Genomic DNA, 20,877 nt, shown 5'->3' on the forward strand with positions numbered 1-20,877 from the left:
ATAGAGACAAAGAGTCTCTAGAGGGTCTGAATAGTCTAAATATAGAGACAACGAGTCTCTAGAGGGTCTGAATAGTCCAAATATAGAGACAAAGAGTCTCTAGAGGGTCTGAATAGTCTAAATATAGAGACAAAGAGTCTCTAGAGGGTCTGAATAGTCTAAATATAGAGACAACGAGTCTCTAGAGGGTCTGAATAGTCCAAATATAGAGACAAAGAGTCTCAAGAGGGTCTGAATAGTCCAAATATAGACAAAGAGTCTCTAGAGCAGGGGTGTCAAACTCAAATACACAATGGGCCAAAATTTAAAACTTGAATAAAATCGCGGGCCAACATTGAACAAATTAACCTTTTAATATATACCAAACATGTTTTGCTTTAACATTAAATATGGAACCAGCAACGCTTATAAACATACAATATATAACTAAATAGTGCAGACATGCAAAATCAAATTTCAAATAAAAACACATCAATGTCATTAATTTATTAAATAAAAAATAAATAAAAATCGTATGCCTCTTTTCTATTTGCATCCTTCTGATTTAAATATCAAAATAAACTTTTTCAACAGGTTAATAAATTCTGCCTTTCTTTTCGCCATTTTTGGGAAGGGGTACCTCGGAGACAGCTCTAGCTTGAGGTTGCTATGACGACTGTCACAGAGGAGCGCGTTTCTGGGTCCTGTCCTGATTGACGCGCCAAAACAACAGCAGGGCATTGTGGGATTTGTAGTATAAGCTGTAAATGCGCCGTATAATACCGGCGGGTCAGCTTTTATAGTACAATAATAATATAATAATTTGGTATTGCCTCGCGGGCCAAATAAAATTACACTGCAGGCCAAATTTGGCCTGCGGGCCAGAGTTTGACACCCCTGCTCTAGAGGGTCTGAATAGTGTAAATATAGAGACAAAGAGTCTCTAGAGGGTCTGAATAGTCCAAATATAGAGACAAAGAGTCTCTAGAGGGTCTGAATAGTCTAAATATAGAGACAAAGATGCTATAGAGGGTCTGAATAGTCGAAATATAGAGACAAAGAGTCTCTAGAGGGTCTGAGTGGTCTAAATATAGAGACAAAGAGTCTCTAGAGGGTCTGAATAGTCTAAATATAGACAAAGAGTCTCTAGAGGGTCTGAATAGTCTAAATATAGGTCACTAATCTGCTTGCTTCATCATCAAAATATCAGACGGCCATATTGGTTCAGACAACAGGATAAACTGCCCCATCTCTCCAAACCCACACAGCTGGGGGAAGTGAAATCACACGTCGTGAAGTAAAGCCCCTCCCCTTCCTGTACGCGGATACCGAGGACAACATGTGTCACGATCAGAGCAGAGAGACAGAAAGACAGACGATCAGAGCAGAGAGACAAGAAGACAGACGATCAGAGCAGAGAGACGGTCCAGTTGGACATGGATCACCTGTTGGTGCTGTTGCTGTTGCTGTGGAGCTCAGGTAGGACTCTGCTCTAAAGATGACGTGTTATTATTTCAAAATATCAGTTACAATTCTTTTTTTTCAATTTCAATGAGCTTTTTTGCACAAATGTCACAATATTGCAAAAGCATCAATGAATATATAATTCATTAAGTAAACGTACAATTTGTTTTCCACTATGTGTGTGTGTGTGTGTGTCGTTGTGTGTGTGTGTGTGTGTGTGTGTGTGTGTGTGTGTTTGTGTGTGTTTGTGCGTGTGTGAGGTTTGTGAGTGTGTCTGTGTGTATATGAGAGAGTGTATCTTTCTGTGTGCATGCTAACTGTGTGTGTGTGTGTGTGTGTGTGTGTGTGTGTGAGGTTTGTGCGTGTCTGTGTGTGTATGAGAGAGTGTCTGTGTGTGTGTGTGTGTGTGTGTGTGTGTGTGTGTGTGTGTGTGTGTGTGTCTCAGGTTGTGGCATGTTGATACATACAGAGTGGATAGACATACCTCGTCTCCTTCTCCTCAGAGTATTTTTAATCTTGAGAGCTCATTAAGCTCTTTGAAATGTGAAATAACAGAGTTAAACTTGTTAAAGTGTGTGTTCCTTACTTCATTAAATGTTGTTGGTTGTATCTGTGAGTTCTCACCTGTAGAACCGTGACCACATATCCTGTTTTCATATTTAGTGTCTAACTTTTGGCCAGTTTGTGGTCAATAATATTTGTTTTGAATCTTTAAATGAGAGAAAAAAATGCTCAAACACATCAAACTCAGTCTTTAATTCTTCTTATTTATTTATAATTCAAACAGCTGCAATGCAATTTTCTCAGAATGACACTTTGCTAACAAGGTGACCACACTGATGTCTCTGTGTACCCTGATTTTCATGATAACAGAAACCACAGGCCTGTAATGCGTCAGATTCTTACCAGATGATCAGTTTCACAGAAATGCAGTTCAGTCCAAAGACTGTAAATATCCTCAATGGATAAATTTAACAAATTGAAGTTGTTGACTCTATTATGAATCAATTTTAATTTCTGCAAAAGCCAAATGAGTGCAGGATGTGGTCAGTGTTACTGTTTGTAGATTAATCTGATTGGTATCAGCGTCATTGTTTTCTGTTTTAACCCTAACAGATCATCAGTGCAGTTGCACTAAAAATAACTTGATGAACGTGTTGAACTTTACATCATTACTGTATGTATCAGCTCGGTAGTTTGCAACGCACTGTCCATCTTTAAAACTGGAAGGTTATGCTGCTTTCACGTGTTGATTTCAAAATACAATAACAAACGGTGATTCAGACTTATTCTCTACTATCAGAGAATATTTTGATGAAGAGCATAGATATGAGGTGATATTGGATATGCTGTCAACATTCAAATGAGTATGTCTATGCTTGAGATACATTTAAAAGAAGCAGGGTTGTAGAGATGATGGAACTATTCTCAACTAGCTGAGGTAAAACGTGACCGAGCAGCAGGGGCCCGGTGTTGTGTCCCTACTGGTTTTCAAACTAACTGGTAGTCGTAACATTTTTTATTGTACTGACATAAAACAACTGGTGACCTTGAGCTGAACATCGAAAATTCCCAAACATATTCATCATGTTTCTCCCTCTCTCTCTCTCACTGACTCTGTCTTGACTGAGGCTACTGTCAAATTTACCACCTCATTAGCCCAGTGCCCTACCTCATTTCCATGCTTTTCAGATGTACAATGTCATAATTTAAGACTGAGCAATTCAGTTAATCACCGACATTTAGCAAAGGAGAGCAAGTATAAATTTTGGATTTCAACTTGCAACAGCAAAAATAGAAAGCATATGAACTAAGCACTATGTGGCATAAGCCACTTGTGCGCCTGAGTCTTTATTATCTCCAGCAATGTGGACCAAAGAGTTCCAGTGTGGAGGAAATGAGTCTGCTCTCCTGGGCTTTATTCTTTTACTGACTCTCTTATTTCTGTTCAGATCCTCTCAGGTTAGTGGGAGGAGACAGTCGCTGTACACTGAGGGTGACACAGGGAGAATGGAGACCAGTGAGGGGCTCTGCTTGGACCCTGAAGAAAGCAGCAGCTTCCTGCAAAAAGTTAGACTGTGGTTCCGCTGTTTCTGCAGCACAGAGAGAGGAGTCCCCAGAGGGATCGAAGTGGAGGATGAGTTCTCACTGTGTTCAGTCTGGATCTGCTCTGGAGGATTGTATAGAATCATGGCGCTCTCTCTCCACCCTGGATCTCACCTGCTCAGGTAAGGCCATCAGTGACACCAGGACAGTAATGTACCCAGGTTGACTCACATGCAGCAGCTAGAATGGCAGCAGACTGTCTCCAGCAGTTCTGCTGCTGCAGGAGTCCCCTGGGCCGACCACCAACCAGCCTGAAAGAACTCCTTCAGCTTGACAGCCTTCTTGGCCACTGGTTTCCAGCAGCTGGTTCTTTACTTATCACCATAACAGCCATCAATGACCTACTGGCCACACTACTGGGGGCTCGTCAGTATCTCCACACTGTTAGGTTTCGGGGATCATTTTCAAAAAAGTGTTTGCTGAATCGCTGAATGAATGTTTGTTGATGCCTTTTTATTGAGTGTATTATCTTTCTCTGTTTCTCCTCTCTCATCTCTCCAGACTCTGTCAGGCTGGTGAATGGGACCAGGTTGTGCTCAGGCAGACTGGAGGTGAAGTCTGACCAGTCTAACCAGAGCTGGTCCTCAATGTGTGAAGCTGACTTTGACCAGCAGGATGCAGAGGTGGTCTGCAGGGAGCTTGGCTGTGGGGCTCCTTCAGTCTTCCAGGGGGCGCTCTATGGAGAAGTGGAGGCTCCAATGTGGACAAAAGAGTTCCAGTGTGGAGGAAATGAGTCTGCTCTCCTGGACTGTAGAAGCTCAGGCTCAGATAGAAACACCTGCTCACCTGGCAGAGCTGTTGGACTCACCTGCTCAGGTAGAAGAGGAGCTGCAGCTTTGATTTGGTTCATTTCTGTTCTGATGAAACTCACTTTATTCTTTCACTGATGACTCTCTTGTTTCTGTTCAGAGCCTGTCAGGTTGGTTGGAGGAGACAGTCGCTGTGCAGGAACACTGGAGCTGAAATATCAGGGAGAGTGGAGACCAGTGACTGGCCCTGCCTGGACCCTGAAGGCAGCAGCAGCTGTCTGCAGACAGTTAAACTGTGGGTCTGCTGTTTCTGAAGCACAGAGAAAGGAGTCCATAAAGAGATCTGTGTGGTGGACCAGTTCTGACTGTGTTCAGTCTGGATCTGCTCTGAGGGAGTGTGTAACATCATCGCACTCTTCCTTGTCCCTGGATCTCACCTGCTCAGGTAAGGCCATCAGTGACACAATGACAGTAATGTACCCAGGTTGACTCACATGCAGCAGCTAGAATTGAAACAGACTGTCTCCAGCAGTTCTGCTGCTGCAGGAGTCCCCTGGACCGACCACCAACCAGCTTGAAAAAACTCCTTCAGCTTGACAGCTTTCTTGGCCATTGGTTTCCACCAGCTGGTTCTTCACCTATCACCATAACAGCCATCAATGACATACTGGCTCCAACTGTAAGCAGCTCAGCTCAGCCAGTCGGGGGCTCGTCAGTATCTCCACACCCACGTGGTGTTCATCACCCTGGGCAACTCCTTAAAAGGAGAAAGTCCAACCCCCATCACTGTTAGGTTTCAGGGATCATTTCAAGAGAGATTTTTATTTTCAGTCACAGATCTTCTCAGAAAAATAAGCAAGAATAAGAACTTTTCAGTTTCTCTGTGTGGAGATCAAAGAATGTGGAGTACCTGAGCAGAAGGATCAGAACAGAGAAATCTGCAGATGATGATGTTGTGTTGTTGTTTGAAATCATGTTAAAGCATTCAAAAATGGATAACAACTGTAAAATCTGAAAAGACACAGTAAACGCACACTATGTTTTCCTGATAATGCTGCAATGTAAATAACAAATCTGTGTTGAAACTGTCCGGATGAGAGCTGGTTATCTGTTAGCTGTTAGCAGCCGTGTGGCTATGGAGCTAACAGTTGATTCCTTTGGGCACTGTGGGACGTTCTGGCGACCTCCTGGATTTGTTCCGTCTTCCACATGACTTCATGTATCCAGTCATGTTTAGTGTTGAGTGATGATGAAGAAGCTCAGACCAGGCTATCTTTGGAGGAGATTTAGTTTGCTTTTATGTGTTCTGCTGTTAATGATGGCCTGGTGTTGGAATTGTGTCTTTTATCTCTCTTCTCTCATCTCTCCAGACTCTGTCAGGCTGGTGAATGGGACTAGTCTGTGCTCAGGCAGACTGGAGGTGAAGTCTGACCAGTCTAACCAGAGCTGGTCCTCAGTGTGTGAAGCTGACTTTGACCAGCAGGATGCAGAGGTGGTCTGCAGGGAGCTTGGCTGTGGGGCTCCTTCAGTCCTCCAGGGGGCGCTCTATGGAGAAGTGGAGACTACAATGTGGACCAAAGAGTTCCAGTGTGGAGGAAATGAGTCTGCTCTCCTGGACTGTAGAAGCTCAGGCTCAGATAGAAACACCTGCTCACCTGGCAGAGCTGTTGGACTCACCTGCTCAGGTAGAAGAGGAGCTGCAGCTTTGATTTGGTTCATTTTTCTTCCGATCAAACTCACTTTATTCTTTCACTGATGACTCTCTTGTTTCTGTTCAGAGCCTGTCAGGTTGGTGGGAGGAGACAGTCGCTGTGCAGGAACACTGGAAGTGAAACATCAGCGAGAGTGGAGACCAGTGACTGACAGTATTCATTTATTTAGCCCTACCTGGACCCTGAAGGAAGCAGATGTTGCCTGCAGAGATACGAACTGTGGCTCTGCTGTTTCTATAGAATGGAGTGAGGAGTCCTCAGACAAAGATGTGTGGGGAATCATGTTTTACTGTGTTCAGTCTGGATCTGCTCTGAGGGAGTGTGTAACATCATTGCTCTATTCCTCCCCCCTGGATCTCATCTGCTCAGGTAAGGCCATCAGTGCCATCATTTATGACAATAATGTTTCCAGAGTGTTCCTCCTCTGTCAGAGTGACAGTCACCGGTTTCTTTGGACTGAGCTGTAGAGGACGATTGCTTCCTTCAGTATAAGTGGACTTGTTCCTGGAAGTGTCAGACCACGAATGTCAACCAGATGAGACACACCTTTCAATCTTTCAGTCAGTCTCAGTGGAGTTGAATCCCACTGCTTCTCTTAGCAAGACCTGCCCTGTTTGGCATTTCGACATTAGGATTAGCCAGGCGTTCATGCTCATATAAGGTACCGGAAATCTGATTTATTTAGGTCCTGTCCCCTGGCCAATAAGCTATCCTGACTCCGAACCATGTGTGGTCAGTGCTGAAGCGAAACTAACTACACAGGGTGGGTCTTACCAAGGAGAGCAGTAGGTTCATAGTCAACTGACAGCTGTGCTTGTTATACATGTGACATCACATCGTTTCGGGTGAAGCTATTTTTTTGCTATGACGGATGACGAATGACTAGACTGTGATCGACTAGTACACCTTGTCTTTACTTAACATTACTGGCTGCCAGCTGGAAGTTAGGCTTTAAGTTTTCTTTGTACCTCAATGACTTCAGCTCATTGACGCTTATGTTAGTTAGCGGGCTAGCTCTATCCTTTCATTCTACACTGGTTACAGAAAATGAGACAAACAGCAGGCTGGTACCCGGCAGCAGCGTTGGGTCTGACATTAAAGGCCCCTTCAACTAACTCTACGCTTGGACACTTTTACTTTGCTGTAATGAGAGCGGATATTTATTCTTGAGGTGCCAGCTCTGACTAGCTAATCAAGCTAAAGGCTGGCTAATTAGCAAGCTTCAGTGCAATGAAACAACTAAACGCTTCATCCACACACTCTTTTCACAGCGTGGCCTTTTACATTAGCCAGTCATCTCTCTGTATTTACAGACCTTTTGCATCAGCCCAACATCTCTGCGTCCTCCTCCATGGACGAGGTTTCCGAGGCCCAGCAGCAGCAGCAGCAGCAGCAGCAGCAGCAGCAGGAGAAGTTTCAGGTGTTCAAGGGCTTCAACTTCACCATCAGCTGCTCCATCCAGCCACAGTACCCAGGAGGCTCCTTCCAGCTCTCCTTCACCTCCTCCAACTCTGCAATCAACTACACCCAGCCAGCTGTCAATCACTCTGCCCACTTCCTGTTTCCTGCTGCAGAGCCCGCCCACCAAGGAAGCTACAGCTGTGTTTATCACGTCTACGTTTTTTCTCGCAACTTCTCCTCTGAGAGCCGTCAGCTCACTGTCTCTGTCTCAGGTGGATATGTTAGATATTGGCGTTGATGCAGATTTGACATACCTGTGTTTCCCCTACAGCGTTATAGGAATGGTTTTCAGCCATTTCAATTGGTGAGATTGCTTTAACATTGTTCCAATTGAAGCTGCTGATGTTGTTTACAGTCCAACAAGTGAAGCTAACGTTACTGAACCTGTCAAAATAAATAAGGGCAAACATAGACAATCTGGCTGGGACCAGAAGTGGTTGAAGAATCCAAAATATAGCCCATGGTTGTATCAGACTGCCCTTGGTAAGTTCCAATTACAAGGCTTCCCTTATTTTTATGCAGTCAAAGCCTTAGCCTAATAAGTCGTCCTCTCCTTGTATTCAATTATTTTTTGGTCTTGAATATATAGAGCAAACAAAATATTTTATGCAAACATACATTGTGCACCTCTGACTGAAGCAGACCATGCCAATATGCCATCTTAAGTGGCTACCACCATGGCTGAAAAATTTCAAGGGGAAATACTGGTGTCCATGCATGTTGTTGTTTTTGAAATGTCACTGTGACTACTGTTCAGGCCACAGGTATGCCACAGATGTACTTTGTTCATTTGTGCATATTGGACTGATCTGAATGGAAAATGCTACAGTATTTTCCATTTTTCAGATTCCTATATGGCACTGTGAATCTCTTTGTTCTCCGACAAAGAGACAGCTACCAAACTTAGCTCCAGGATCGAGCTGTGGTTATTGCAGCTACGTGTTAAAACCTGAGCCTCAACCTTATTGGTCTAACCCTAACCACATGAGGTCAATGCTGAACCTCAACTAACCGGGATGCCATACAGGGTGGGGCTTACCAAGGAGAGCAGTGGGGTTTATAATCAGCTGACGGATGTGCTTACACCCAAGGCACCAAATCCTGTTTAGGGTGCATCTATTGTTTTTCCAACCCAGTTTATCTAAAACCATGCCCATTCCCGTATGACGAATGACTATACTGTGCTGTGATTGGCTAGTGCGCCTTGCCTTTACTTAACGTTACTGGCTGCCAGCTGGAAGTTTAGCCTTAAGTTCTCTTTGTTCCTCAATGACTTCAGCTAATCGACGCTTATTTTAGTTAGCGTGCTAGCTCTATCCATTTATTCTACACTAGTTACAAAAAATTAGACAAACAGGTCTACAGAAAAAAACAGTTCTAGCCAATCACAGCAGAGTCTAGGGTCTCGTCATATGGAAGTGGGCGTGTTTATAGCCAAACTTGGTTGGAAAAACGATAGACGCATTTGGGTAATTTTGTTAAATGTGTCCTATTTATTATCCCTCTGTATTTACAGACCTGTTTCAGTCAATCATCTCTCTTTATTTACAGACCTTTTGCATCAGCCCAACATCTCTGCGTCCTCCTCCATGGATGAGGTCTCTGAGGCCCAGCAGCAGGAGGAGTTTCAGGTGTTCAAGGGCTCCAGCTTCACCATCAGCTGCTCCATCCAGCCACAGTACCCAGGAGGCTCCTTCCAACTCTCCTTCACCTCCTCCAACTCTACAATCAACTATACCCAGCCAGCTGTCAATCACTCTGCCCACTTCCTGTTTCCTGCTGCAGAGCCCGCCCACCAAGGAAGCTACAGCTGTGTTCATCACGTCTACGTTTTTTCTCGTAACTTCTCCTCTGAGAGCCGTCAGCTCACTGTCTCTGTCTCAGGTGGATAGGTTAGATATTGGCGTTGATGCAGATTTTACATACCTGCAAAAAAATTTTAATTACAATTTCCTGTGACTCATTGAGTTGTGTGATGTGATCACTGTGTTTCAGATCCAACACCACTTATCATCAGAGTGGTCGTCCTGCCGCTGACTTTCCTGTTGCTGAACGCTGCCCTTTACTTCTACCGTAAGGTACTGACTGTGTTGTTTATTGATTAAACCGAAGAAAGGAGTGATGCAGGAAGTCATTTCTGAGTGCTGTCATGTCTCTCCAGGCCACCAGGGGGCAAAAGCCGATCAGACGGGAGAACATGGAGATGGATTGTTATAACCTGGGTGTTCCTGCTGCTGAGGGAGGGCCGGCTGAAGAGAAAGCAGCTCAGGGGGCAGAGGAGCACCCAAACCACTAACACGGGCCTAAAAAGTGAAACCAATGCTGAGCACCTTCAAGTTGGTGACTCTACTGGCGGCAAGAAGAAGTCAGACTGTATAGATATCTTTGAGAAAATGACCGACCTCTCACTTGACTTACCTTAGTAAACATTTTCCTCCTGAGTGTAAGTTCAGAATGAAATAGATAATAAAGCAGGGTGTGTTTTAGGGCGGGGCTTCTGTGATTGACAGATCGTTACCATGTCAATGTCCGGTTCTGGTGTTTTCATCTTAGAACTATGAACTCTTTCATTGTCACTTCATCAAAGTTAATTGTAACATGTATAACATTTTTGTCATCCTGTTCAGTGTTCGGGTACTAAAGACATTCTAAGAAGTCAGCTGTTTTTTTTTTTGCACCTAGCTATACAAGCTAGCTAGCTAGTGCTCGCTGATTCCTTAGCAGATCAACCCGCTCTTTAACCATCGTCACTTCTGGCTCCCAAAAATGATGGAGATGTTCTTTTGGGGCAGATTACCAACCATACCATATATGAAGTTGTTCTACTGTTCTATTTGTTTTTTTTAGAGGGAGCTTTAAAGTCAAAATATCAATAAGTCACCTTTAACTTGCAATTATTGCTGACATTTCATTTATATTTTTAAACACTGTTCAGTAAAATATTATGAGATTTGAAATGGTTAAAGTCAGGGTCATCATGAAGAACAATCCATTGAAAATTTCTGACCTCTTGAAGTTTTTTTTAAATTAAATTAATAATGAGCACATTATAATGTTTTTTTGTTTTTTTCAAAAAGCTGAACAGTAAAACCATCTGAACTTTTGTATGGTCATATAGTCATTGTGAACAGTTAACCTCTGCAGAAAAGGTTTTCACGACAGGTGAAAGATGATAATTTGATGATATTTCAACTTTGAAACTCCCTTTTTAAAATATTTTTTAAAAGTACTATTGAGTTAAAACTATTGAGTTTTGCTTATTTTCCATGACTTTGTTTTTCATTTTTGCTTAATGTTGTTATTAAAAATTTTGCTTAATTTTTAATAAAAGCAATCCAAATACATACAAAAACATGAAGTTGAACCGTCTTAAGTTCTTGTACATGCAAGTTACAGCAGTGAGTGCAATTTCTTATTTTATATTAATGTACAGAAATAATCCCATAAAAATGTTCTGGAAGTATTGATTTTATATGAATTTTTCATTGTTTTTTTTTTATACGATTTTATTTATGATCGTGAAAAACCTAGCTGTTTGTAACAGTGGACAGGTAAACAGGTGTTCAGCAGATTCAGATATCAGGAGGTCTGAGGTCAAGGGACCTCTTTGAAAGCAGCCCTGTCAGTAACTTAACTAAATTTGCAGCGTAATTTGTCACCGGGCCATGAGGGGTTAATAATAATCAGGAGGCATTAAGTTGCAGACACACAACTTTCAATACAAATATCAAAATGATATAAAAAGGTGTCCTAAAAAGCAAGAGTAATGGAATCTCTGCCTTTCATGTCTTGGCGGAAGAGGCCTGCAAAACACAAAAGGAAAATTCTGGTGCCCTCAAGTTATGGAGCGCTGGTAAAAAAAAAATATATATATATATATATATCACATACATAAAACAACACAGAGAGGCAGATAAAGTGAGTTTAATAATTATTTTACACCAAGACGAGCAGGAAGTATGTGTAGATTTAATAAATTATATGAATTCTTTATTGTTAGTTTACAAACACACAGAAACATTAAATAAAGCTTATATATTATATGTATAGACTCCAGAGCTATGTACAAAATATGCAGAATATTTCAGCAGACAATTCCTGTTTGACACGTTTGGATTTTCTGCAGGATGGCGTGAGTAAAATCACACCATGTTCTCAGTCCACATTCCTGCTGATCGTGACGAGCGTGCTCAGTCACGTACGCAGCGCTCTAACTGATGGATGGCGTCCTCTTCCTCACGTTTTCAGTGGCGACCAGCGAGGTGGCCGAGAGCCCCGTGGGCCCGCCCTCCTTCCCCGGCTCTGCGAAGGGGAACACCTCCCTGGTGAGCCTGGTCAGCAGGCACGGCATCTCCTTCTTCCCGGCCAGCTCGCCGCGCTGCACCTGGAAGCCGTACGCCACGCTGTGGGACAGCCGCGTCATCAGGCGCGTCAGCTCCAGGTTACGGTTGTCCTTCTCCGTTAGTAACGTGCAGAACGTCTGCAGGAAGACGGAGCCCAGCGGGTGCATGAACGCTCCGTAACCTAAAGGACACCGGACCATAATACTCATATCAAAATATACCTTTATCATTATTTATATGTAGAGATTTTTGTCACTTAACCATCCATATGTTCTCCTTTTTTTGGTTTTATTGTTTCAGATCAATTTACATTTTTAGGGCAGCTGGAATTGATCCAATAAATAAGGTTTATTGTTATTATTATTATTATTATTATTATTATTATTATTATTTATTATGTATATATACAGTCATGGAAAAATTATTAGATCATTGTTTTCTTCAATTTCTTGTTCATTTTAATGCCTGGTACAACTAAAGGTACATTTGTTTGGACAAATATAATAATAACAGCAAAAATTGCTGATACGCGCTTAATTTAAGAGCTGATATCTAGACATTTTCCATGGTTTTCTTGATAATGATTTTGGTTATTATCAAGCAAACCATGTTATCATAATATTTGTCCATTAAAATGAGCATGAAACTGAAGAAAAGAAAACTAGGGTATTTTTTCCATGACTATATGTATATATATATATATATATATATATATATATATGTATATTTATATATATGTACAAATAGAAATATAAAATGTAGAATAATTTGGAGTAAAATTAAATAAAACAGAGATATGTACAATATAATAAATAAAATAGAAATATGGAAATGTACAAATATGTATATATGTTACAACAGATATTGCGTTACCGCTCACACCAGTTTTTTTCTCATCAGTTTATTTCAACTGAAAAAAATCTTGCAGAATAAAATAAATGTGACACTTAGTTAAATTTGAATTAACTTTTATCGGGGAAACACTGACTTCAGTTATTTTAACTGTGTTATTCTGCACAAGACATAATTGAGTTGTTCTGATTGTGCTGATTCCATAGAGGAAATTCCAGGACTTATAGATTTATAGAGATTTATATATCTGGAGGCGTGTTTACCTGGCGGCGTGGCGTACATCACAGCTGTATCTACAGGAACAGACAGATGTTGAGAGAAGCTGCTGTCTGCAGCTGAATCCACCTCCACACCGTCATCCAGGTCTGATCCCCGACACGCCTGCAGGACACACACTCATTATAGACACCATCGTGTGTGTCTGTGTGTGTGTGTGTGTGTGTGTGTGTGTGTGTGTGTGTGTGTGTGTGTGTGTGTGTGTGTATCTCACCTGTATGAGGAAGACTTTGGCCTTCGTCTCCATGTATTCATTGTCAAAATAAGAGAAGACACGAGACAGCTGGACAGGTGTCCCATCAGCCCCGAACACGCAGCCCTCGTCCCCGTGAGACGACAGGACGGCCAGGAAACAGTCCCTGACAGGCCGCCGGCTCTCTGCACACACACACACACACACACACACACACACACACACACACACACAGACACACAGAGAGACACATGCTCAGACTGTTACACAGAGCGGGAGGTATGCACGTATAGCAGGTACACAGTGTTCAGGCTGCAAAACTGAACTCTGACACACTTCATAAACTGAAACACTAAACAACAACAACAACAACAACATTCAAACTGACACCTTCTACAAGTCTTCTTTAACAGCCTGAGGACTGATTTGTATAGAGCATTTAGAAAAGACTTTGTATTTCCATTAAAACCCAAAGAATGTTCCGTGTCTCCCTCTCTCCAGCTCATCTAAAGGCTGTTTTTGAAGTATTTCATGTCCATATGTTCATATTTATGTCCACTTTTATTCAGTATTTGATCATTATTTGTTCAACTTTTGCTTTGATCGTGTTTTTGATTGTCCTGTTTGTAACTGAAGTTTTGAAAGCTGTTATTTTTCTTAGTAATATTATTATTATAGTAGTAACAGTGTGCATTGGATTGCTTGCTTGATGCCATTAATAACAAGGATTATCTGAAAGTTTCCCATTGTTGCTTTACTATTAGTCTTGACCTCTTGGTTTTATTAGTTTGTTTGTCAGGAGTTGATTACGTGACCAGTAATAATTGTGTTTTATCAGTCAGTGATAAGCAGCTGTAAAACTCAGCATGAACTGTCTGTGTGTTTGATTTCTGGGAGTCTCTGCTGACGATCAGAAGCAAACACACAGTCTGACGAACAACACGGACAGAAAGACACAATGTCCATAAAGAACCCAAGAAAAACACGTGGGCTAATAATCTGAGTCACATTTTGCTTTGTAATCTCGTCTGACGGCAGCTGACACAGTAAACCCAGACATCTGACAAATTAATGTTTAAACACTGACACACTCTCATTTTGTTCTCTTTTAAGTCTTTTTAGCGTTTTTTTTTTTTTTAATGAGGTCTTAGTTCTCGTTTAAGATGTTCCAGAGTGGCTTTTGAGGTCTGAGTGGTGGTTGAGAAGTTCCTGGAGTTCATTGAGATGGTTCTAGGGGTTATTTGGTAGATATTGGGGGTTGAAACCTTCAGGAGGTTATTGGGATCTTTTTAGAACTGTTGGTGGTTCCAGAGGAGGTTCTTTAGATTGTATAATACTTATAGTACTTATTAGTACATATTTTGGGTCTTTGGGTCCTTTAGAAGGTTTTATAGCCACTCATAAAGATTAAGGAGGTTCCTTTGGCCATTGGTTCTTTTTTTTTGAGAGGTTTTGGTGATCATTTAAGACGTTCTAGAGTTGCTTTAGAAGTTTATATGGTGGTTGAGGAGGTTTAGAGATCCTTTAAGAGTTTCTAGAGATTAGAAGTAGGTATTAATGTTCATTGAGGGAGTTTAGAGTTCATTTAGACAATTCTAGGGGTTGTTTAGTAAATCTTACCTCTTTAAAAGGTTTCTTTGGCCATGGAAGGCATTCTATCAGTAATAGGATGAGTTTGGGGTCTATTAAGAGATTCTGGGGTCTTTTACCAGGTTTAAGTTGTCACTGACAACTTAAACCTGCTAAACATTCTTTAGATCTAAACGGTTTTTTGGATCTTTTAGGAAATTTAAGTGGTAATTAAGGAGGTTTTAGAGTCTTTTTAAATTGTTTGAATTGAATGAATAAGTTGTTAGTGGTTATTGGGGGTTATTGGGGTTCCTAGGGTCCTTTAGAAGGTTTTATAGCTGCTCATAATGATTTAGAGGTTCTTTTGGAGGTTCTTTTGGCCATTGAAGGTCTCCTAGCAGTCTTTTCTGTTCCATGAGTCTTTTAAGATGTTCTGGGGTTGTTTAGATGGCTTAAGTAGCATTGAAAATGTTTTACAGGTCCTTTAAAAAGTGAGTGGGTTAAACAGAACTTTAGAAGTTTTCTTGCCATCAAGGAGGTTTTAGAGTTGTTTTAAGAGATTCTAGTGGTAGTTAAAATGTAGCAGTGGTTACTGATGAGGTTCTTGAGGTGCTTTAAGAGCTTTTAGTAGCCGGTAAAGATGTTCTAGAGAAACTTTAGGATGTTCTGAAGGTCTTTTTGAGGTTTTAGTGGTCCTTAAAGAATTCCTTGTGATGTTTTTAGTACCACAGATACATGCAGAGTGTGTATGTGTGTGTGTGTGTGTGTGTTACCTTTGCGGAACAGCTCGTAGATCTCGTCCCCGGTGAGGTCGCTGTGGAAGTCCACCTTGAAGCCCAGCTTGCTGAGGGTGCTGTGGAGTCTCTTGGTGTCCTTCTTGGCTCCGGGCCTCCTCCTCAGACCCACGCCGGGGTCAAACTCCCCCACAGACACCAGCACGGCCCGGTTACACTCCTCCTTATTGTGATCCATCAGTCCTCTCCAGAGCGGCATCTTCTTCTTCTTCTTCTGCTGCTGTGTGCTGTGTGGCAGATAAAGTCCTGAGTGTGTCCGTTATGTGCGTCTCTCACAAACTACAGATCAAATCTACAACTTTTTCTGCACGGCTGTCAAGCTGCAGACACACCTGTGTGACCATATATGGACTTTCCTCTGCAGGCGTTACCGGGTTGCATAACTTTGTCCTATTCTGTCATGTGCCAGGAAACTACGCCGTGCAAACTTTCTGCAGGAACTCCTCAGGCGTGTTTCTTTCTCTCAGGTGTTTGCTCTGATCATGATTCAACACAAGTACCAGGTTTACACACATGACCAGTTTCAAAGAAGAGGTAGATGCATGAGAATAAAAACTCTGAGCAAAGGTTCCAATCAGGAACAGTTACGTAACATTTAATCAGATAATCTCAGTGAGATCAAGAGTCCAGAAGCTCCTTGAGTCCTTGAGTGAAAAAATGAATCAAAGAGCACGTGGATGTTCCTTTTAGTTTTCATTATTATTAGACATCAGAATACACTGCCTAGGTACAGCGGAGGAGAATTTTGTCCAATCTTTAAGGCTGCTGAAAAAAGGTGTCCCTCTCCAATGAATTCAATTGTAACATCCCCAACCTGGTCTCACAGGAATTAATGACACTCATATCCCAACCTGGTATTTTTTCCTATTGGTTTGTTCCAAGTCACGTGACTTTCAAGGTCCCGGCGGTCAGAACAAAAAACATGGCGGACAGTTCTCTCATTTTTAGTGAAAAAATCAATATTTTGACTTAGTTTCTGCATAAAAATGGATTTTGATCTCATTTCTAGCGAGAAATATATGTTTTATTTTCTAAATATTCACTCAGTGAATGTACATAATCACTTTGTATGTTGGAATAGCCACGGGATATGACTGTCATTAACTTGCATTGTAGCGAAATCCGTTTCAGTTTCACGAAAATTTGAGTGATTCCGTGGCTATTCCACGGATTTTGAGTTAAGCGAATCCGTGGCTTTTTCACGGATTCCTGTGAGACCAGGTTCAACATCCCACAGCCAACGCATAGAGCACGTTTTTTGTGAACGCGCATGCAGCTAGGTCTACTTTTTAACCTTAAAAGGATACAACTTATACTGTGTATATTCTGCCCACAAACGTCTCTAATGTTTGATTAATCTCAGATCCTACAGTACGTTATTTCTGGTTTAAACCGGCTGTTACGTGATCTGGAGGTCATACTGAGGCCTTTTAGTAAAGCAGAGAACTTAACAGAAAATATACCACAACCCTCATTATGAGTATTTGTCACTAATAAGAAGTTGACTCTGAAGCACAGGCATGAAATATACACTACCGGTCAAAAGTTTTAGAACAGCCCAATTTTTCCAGTTTTTTATTGAAATTCAAGCAGTCAAGTCAAATTAACAGCTTGAAAGGGTACGAAGGTAAGTGGTGAACTTCCAGAGGTAAATAATAAAAGGTAAGGTTAACAAAAACTGAAAAATAATGTACATTTCAGAATTATACAAGAAGGCCTTTTTCAGGGAACAAGAAATGGGTTAACAACTTAACTCTATGGAGTCTTGGGCTATTTTGTCCATTTTTGAATTCTTTTCATGTCTTTGTATGTCATTTTGTGTCTTTTTTGGTCATTTTGTGTCTTTTTAAAGTCATTTTGTGTCTTTTGGTGTCTTTTTTGTCATTTTGTGTCTTTTTTTTTGTCATTTTGTGTCTTTTTTTAGTCCTTTAGTCCAACATAAAATGTGATTTTGAATCTCTTTTTTACTTTCAAACACTATCATGCTCAATAAAGAATTGTAAATGTTGCAAATGTGCATTAATTTCAGAGTACACTGAGACATTAAACTGCATCATTTTCAATTAAATTCTGGAAAAGTTGGTGTGTTCTAAAACGTTTGACCAGTAGTGTATAATTTAAAGTGCAGGACTTTTAGGAGTAGACATAAAAATATGCATGAACGTGTGAGGAGCCGTGGAGTTACCCATCAGGTCCCACAGGTTGCACAGTGGGAAGAAAAAACAGTCCTCAGTAAGTTTCCACTGCTGGTCTTTAAACCGGTCGTCTCAAATCTAATTTACGAGAAACTCATAAAACTCAGTCGCTGAGTCGTGCTGCGTAATCAAACCTGACCTGTCTCTGATTTTTCTAATTGCTAATAAATGAGTCATTAAAGCTGTTAATCAGAGCAGTGAGATCAAAGTACAGACAAACACATGATTCATGTTCAGTCTCCAGTTCAGCTGTGGAAAATTACTTGAACTAAGAATATATTCTACAAAAGTAGAAGTTCTAATTCAACACTGTGAACATGATTCATTGCCAGTTAACCCTCTGAAATCTTCGGCTATTATGTCTATTAAAAAATATGTTAAAAATCTTCACCATGCCATGTTGGTATCAGTTTTTTCAGCGTTACCTCATCTATATGTCCTGATAATTAATTTTTAACTTTGACTTACTTGATCAAAAATGTTGAACCCAAAAGAAACTAAGGAAACATAAAATCTGATCTTGAAAATTATGTTTCAAAACACAGAATTTTAAATATTGCAAATATGAATACAGGTTGCAAATATCACATATAACAGGTAAAATGAGGATATTATCTAGTTCAATATTTTATACTAAATATATCTGACAATATCTCCAGTTCTACTTGGCTGAATATCATCAAAAAACAATCTGACATGCAGTTTCAAGCCAGAACTTTAAAGTGAAGCTGATGCAAGACTCGAAGAGTATAGTGAAGAATGTTGCTTCATTTTTATGTGTTCACGTCATGAAGAAGTAATCTGCAGGTGTTTTCATGGACTCCTGAGGGTTAAAGTCCTGCTTTTGTACATAAAAGTAAATAAAGAAGTATATATGTTTTCAGTGTACAATCTTAATGTGAAAGTAACTCAGCTGTCAAATAAATGTAGCAAAAAGTTGGCACATGTGCTGTCAATGTATGTTTTGTTTGTGGGTTTTTTTAATTGAAAAAACAATTTTAAAAGAGGAAAAACAGTGTTAATAATGTAATATAATACTGTTATTTTCAATGGTCCATGGCAAAAGTAATTATACATTCCTAGTGATGAACTGCTTAAAATATTTGATTTAAAAAAAAAGAAAAAACGGGTAGATATTCTATTACAATTACTATTCCTGGTTCATGTTTTAATAAATGTTCTTTACATATATGTTTATAATTATAATTATAATATGTATTATTTAAGGGGTTTACGAGATGACACAAAAATATTGTTTATTATTTGTATAATATTGTAACTGATTTATAGAAAAGAAATTTTGCCAAAAGCATTTACAATTTTTTTGAAAAGAAAGTCAAAATAAAACTTCATATTTTCCCATATCAATGTAACGAAGTTACCAGAATTTATACTTTCTTCATAATATATAATGTAAATATCTACTGTAGTAAACAGCAAATACCAGCAGGGTAACATTAATGAGTTTTGAAAGACACCTCAGGTAAAAAAAAAGAAAAAGGTACATAAATGAAATGAAACAAATGCACAAAATACATAAAAAAACATATGAAAGTCAATATAATAGAAAACATCCTGACAATGAAAAATATATATTTTATTTGTGATAAGTGTTAATGATTTTCTGCATAAATTGAAAAAAACCCTGAAATATTAGGTTAGGGAAGGACTTAAGAATTTATTAAATAATAAAATATTTTAGTTTATTAAATAACTAAAGTTCTTTTAATTAAATTAATATATTATTTTAATTAAACTTCTATTGAACTCAGCACCTTTTATAGATTCTGATACAGCCAGGTAAAAAAGGTTCAAAAATTAAATTACATAAAAGCAGAAAATATATATAAAAAGTCAACATAACAGAAAAAATCATTTAAATTAAAGAAAAATATTCCTTCAATTTTTTTGTTAGTGATAAGTGTTAATGATTTTCTGTATGAATTACAACAAACCCTGAAAATATTAATGTTTTAAAGGATTAAGAGAACTATTGTATAATTTTTGTTAAAATATTAATAATATTTGATAAATAAATAATTAGATAAAAACTTATTTATTGATAAACTGCTTTTCCTTTTTTTAAATTCATATATTTTTTTTATGTTAAACTGTTATTTTCAACATTTAATTTCCCTTCTGGGATGAATAAAGTAATCTATCTATCTATTGAACTTTAAGCAGCTTCTATAGCTCCTGATACAGTCAACCAGGTTAAAAATAAGTTTACATAAATGAAATTAAATAAAAATAAAAGCAAACATGTAAAAAGTTTAAAAGTCAATATAACAGAAAAAAAAATCCTTATTATAAAAAATATATAAGTTAAAATAAACCATGAAAATATGAAGGTTTGGGAAGGACTTAAATAACTTAATAAATAATAGAATAAATATATATATATTATTATGTATTGTATTGCACATGTATTAAAAATTACATTTAAGATATGTTTTTTGTTAAATTAATATATTATTTTAATTAAACTTTTATTGGACGTTCAACAGCTTCTATAGATTCTGATACAGGCAACCAGATAAAAAAAAAATACATAAATTAAAATGAATAAAACGGAGCAAAACAGCTATCTATAAATGAAAAATAAAAACTTATAAAATGAATTAAATAAAAGCAAAAGAACGTCTTAAAAAAATCTATATAACAGGAAAAAACCCATTATAATTTAAAAAAATGTGCGTTCAATGTTTTAGTTTGTGATAAATGTTAATGTTTTCTGTATAAATTGAAACAAACCATGAAAATAATAATGTTAGAGAAGGATTGAGAAAACTTTAAAAAAAAAAATTGAATAATTGAATAAATACATAGTTATTCAATAACTAAATACATATTTATTTAATAACTTTAATTAACTCATTTAACTAACTTGTTAAAATATAACATTACATTATTTTTTATTAAACTTTTCTTGAACTTTCAGCTGCTTCTATATATTCTGATTCAGTCAACCAGGTAAAAAAGGTACATAAGTTAAAATAAATTACATGAAAGCAAAAAAGTGTAAATGATTTTCTGTGTAGATTACAACAAACCCTGAACATATTAAAGTTAGAGAAGAATTTAGAGGATTTTCTAAATAAATAAATAAATGAAAAATAAATAAATATATATATATAAATAAAAAAATGTATTTAGTTACTGATTTAACTTTTTTCTCAAAATA

The 20,877-nt window shown here is 38.8% G+C and overlaps 1 protein-coding gene across 1 annotated transcript; it reads right to left on the reverse strand.

Annotated features, from left to right (window-relative positions):
* Positions 1-11,464: 11,464 nt before the first annotated feature.
* Positions 11,465-15,849, reverse strand: casp17 (caspase 17, apoptosis-related cysteine peptidase). Its single transcript, XM_059357839.1, has 4 exons — positions 15,478-15,849; positions 13,157-13,320; positions 12,930-13,047; positions 11,465-11,995 (listed from the first exon to the last, which is right to left on the reverse strand). The coding sequence occupies exons 1-4, from the start codon at positions 15,695-15,697 to the stop codon at positions 11,682-11,684; spliced, it is 816 nt and encodes a 271-aa protein (XP_059213822.1). The 5' UTR covers positions 15,698-15,849; the 3' UTR covers positions 11,465-11,681.
* Positions 15,850-20,877: the final 5,028 nt, after the last annotated feature.

Source organism: Centropristis striata, chromosome 19 (assembly GCF_030273125.1).
Source record: "Centropristis striata isolate RG_2023a ecotype Rhode Island chromosome 19, C.striata_1.0, whole genome shotgun sequence".
Lineage (NCBI taxonomy): Eukaryota > Metazoa > Chordata > Actinopteri > Perciformes > Serranidae > Centropristis > Centropristis striata.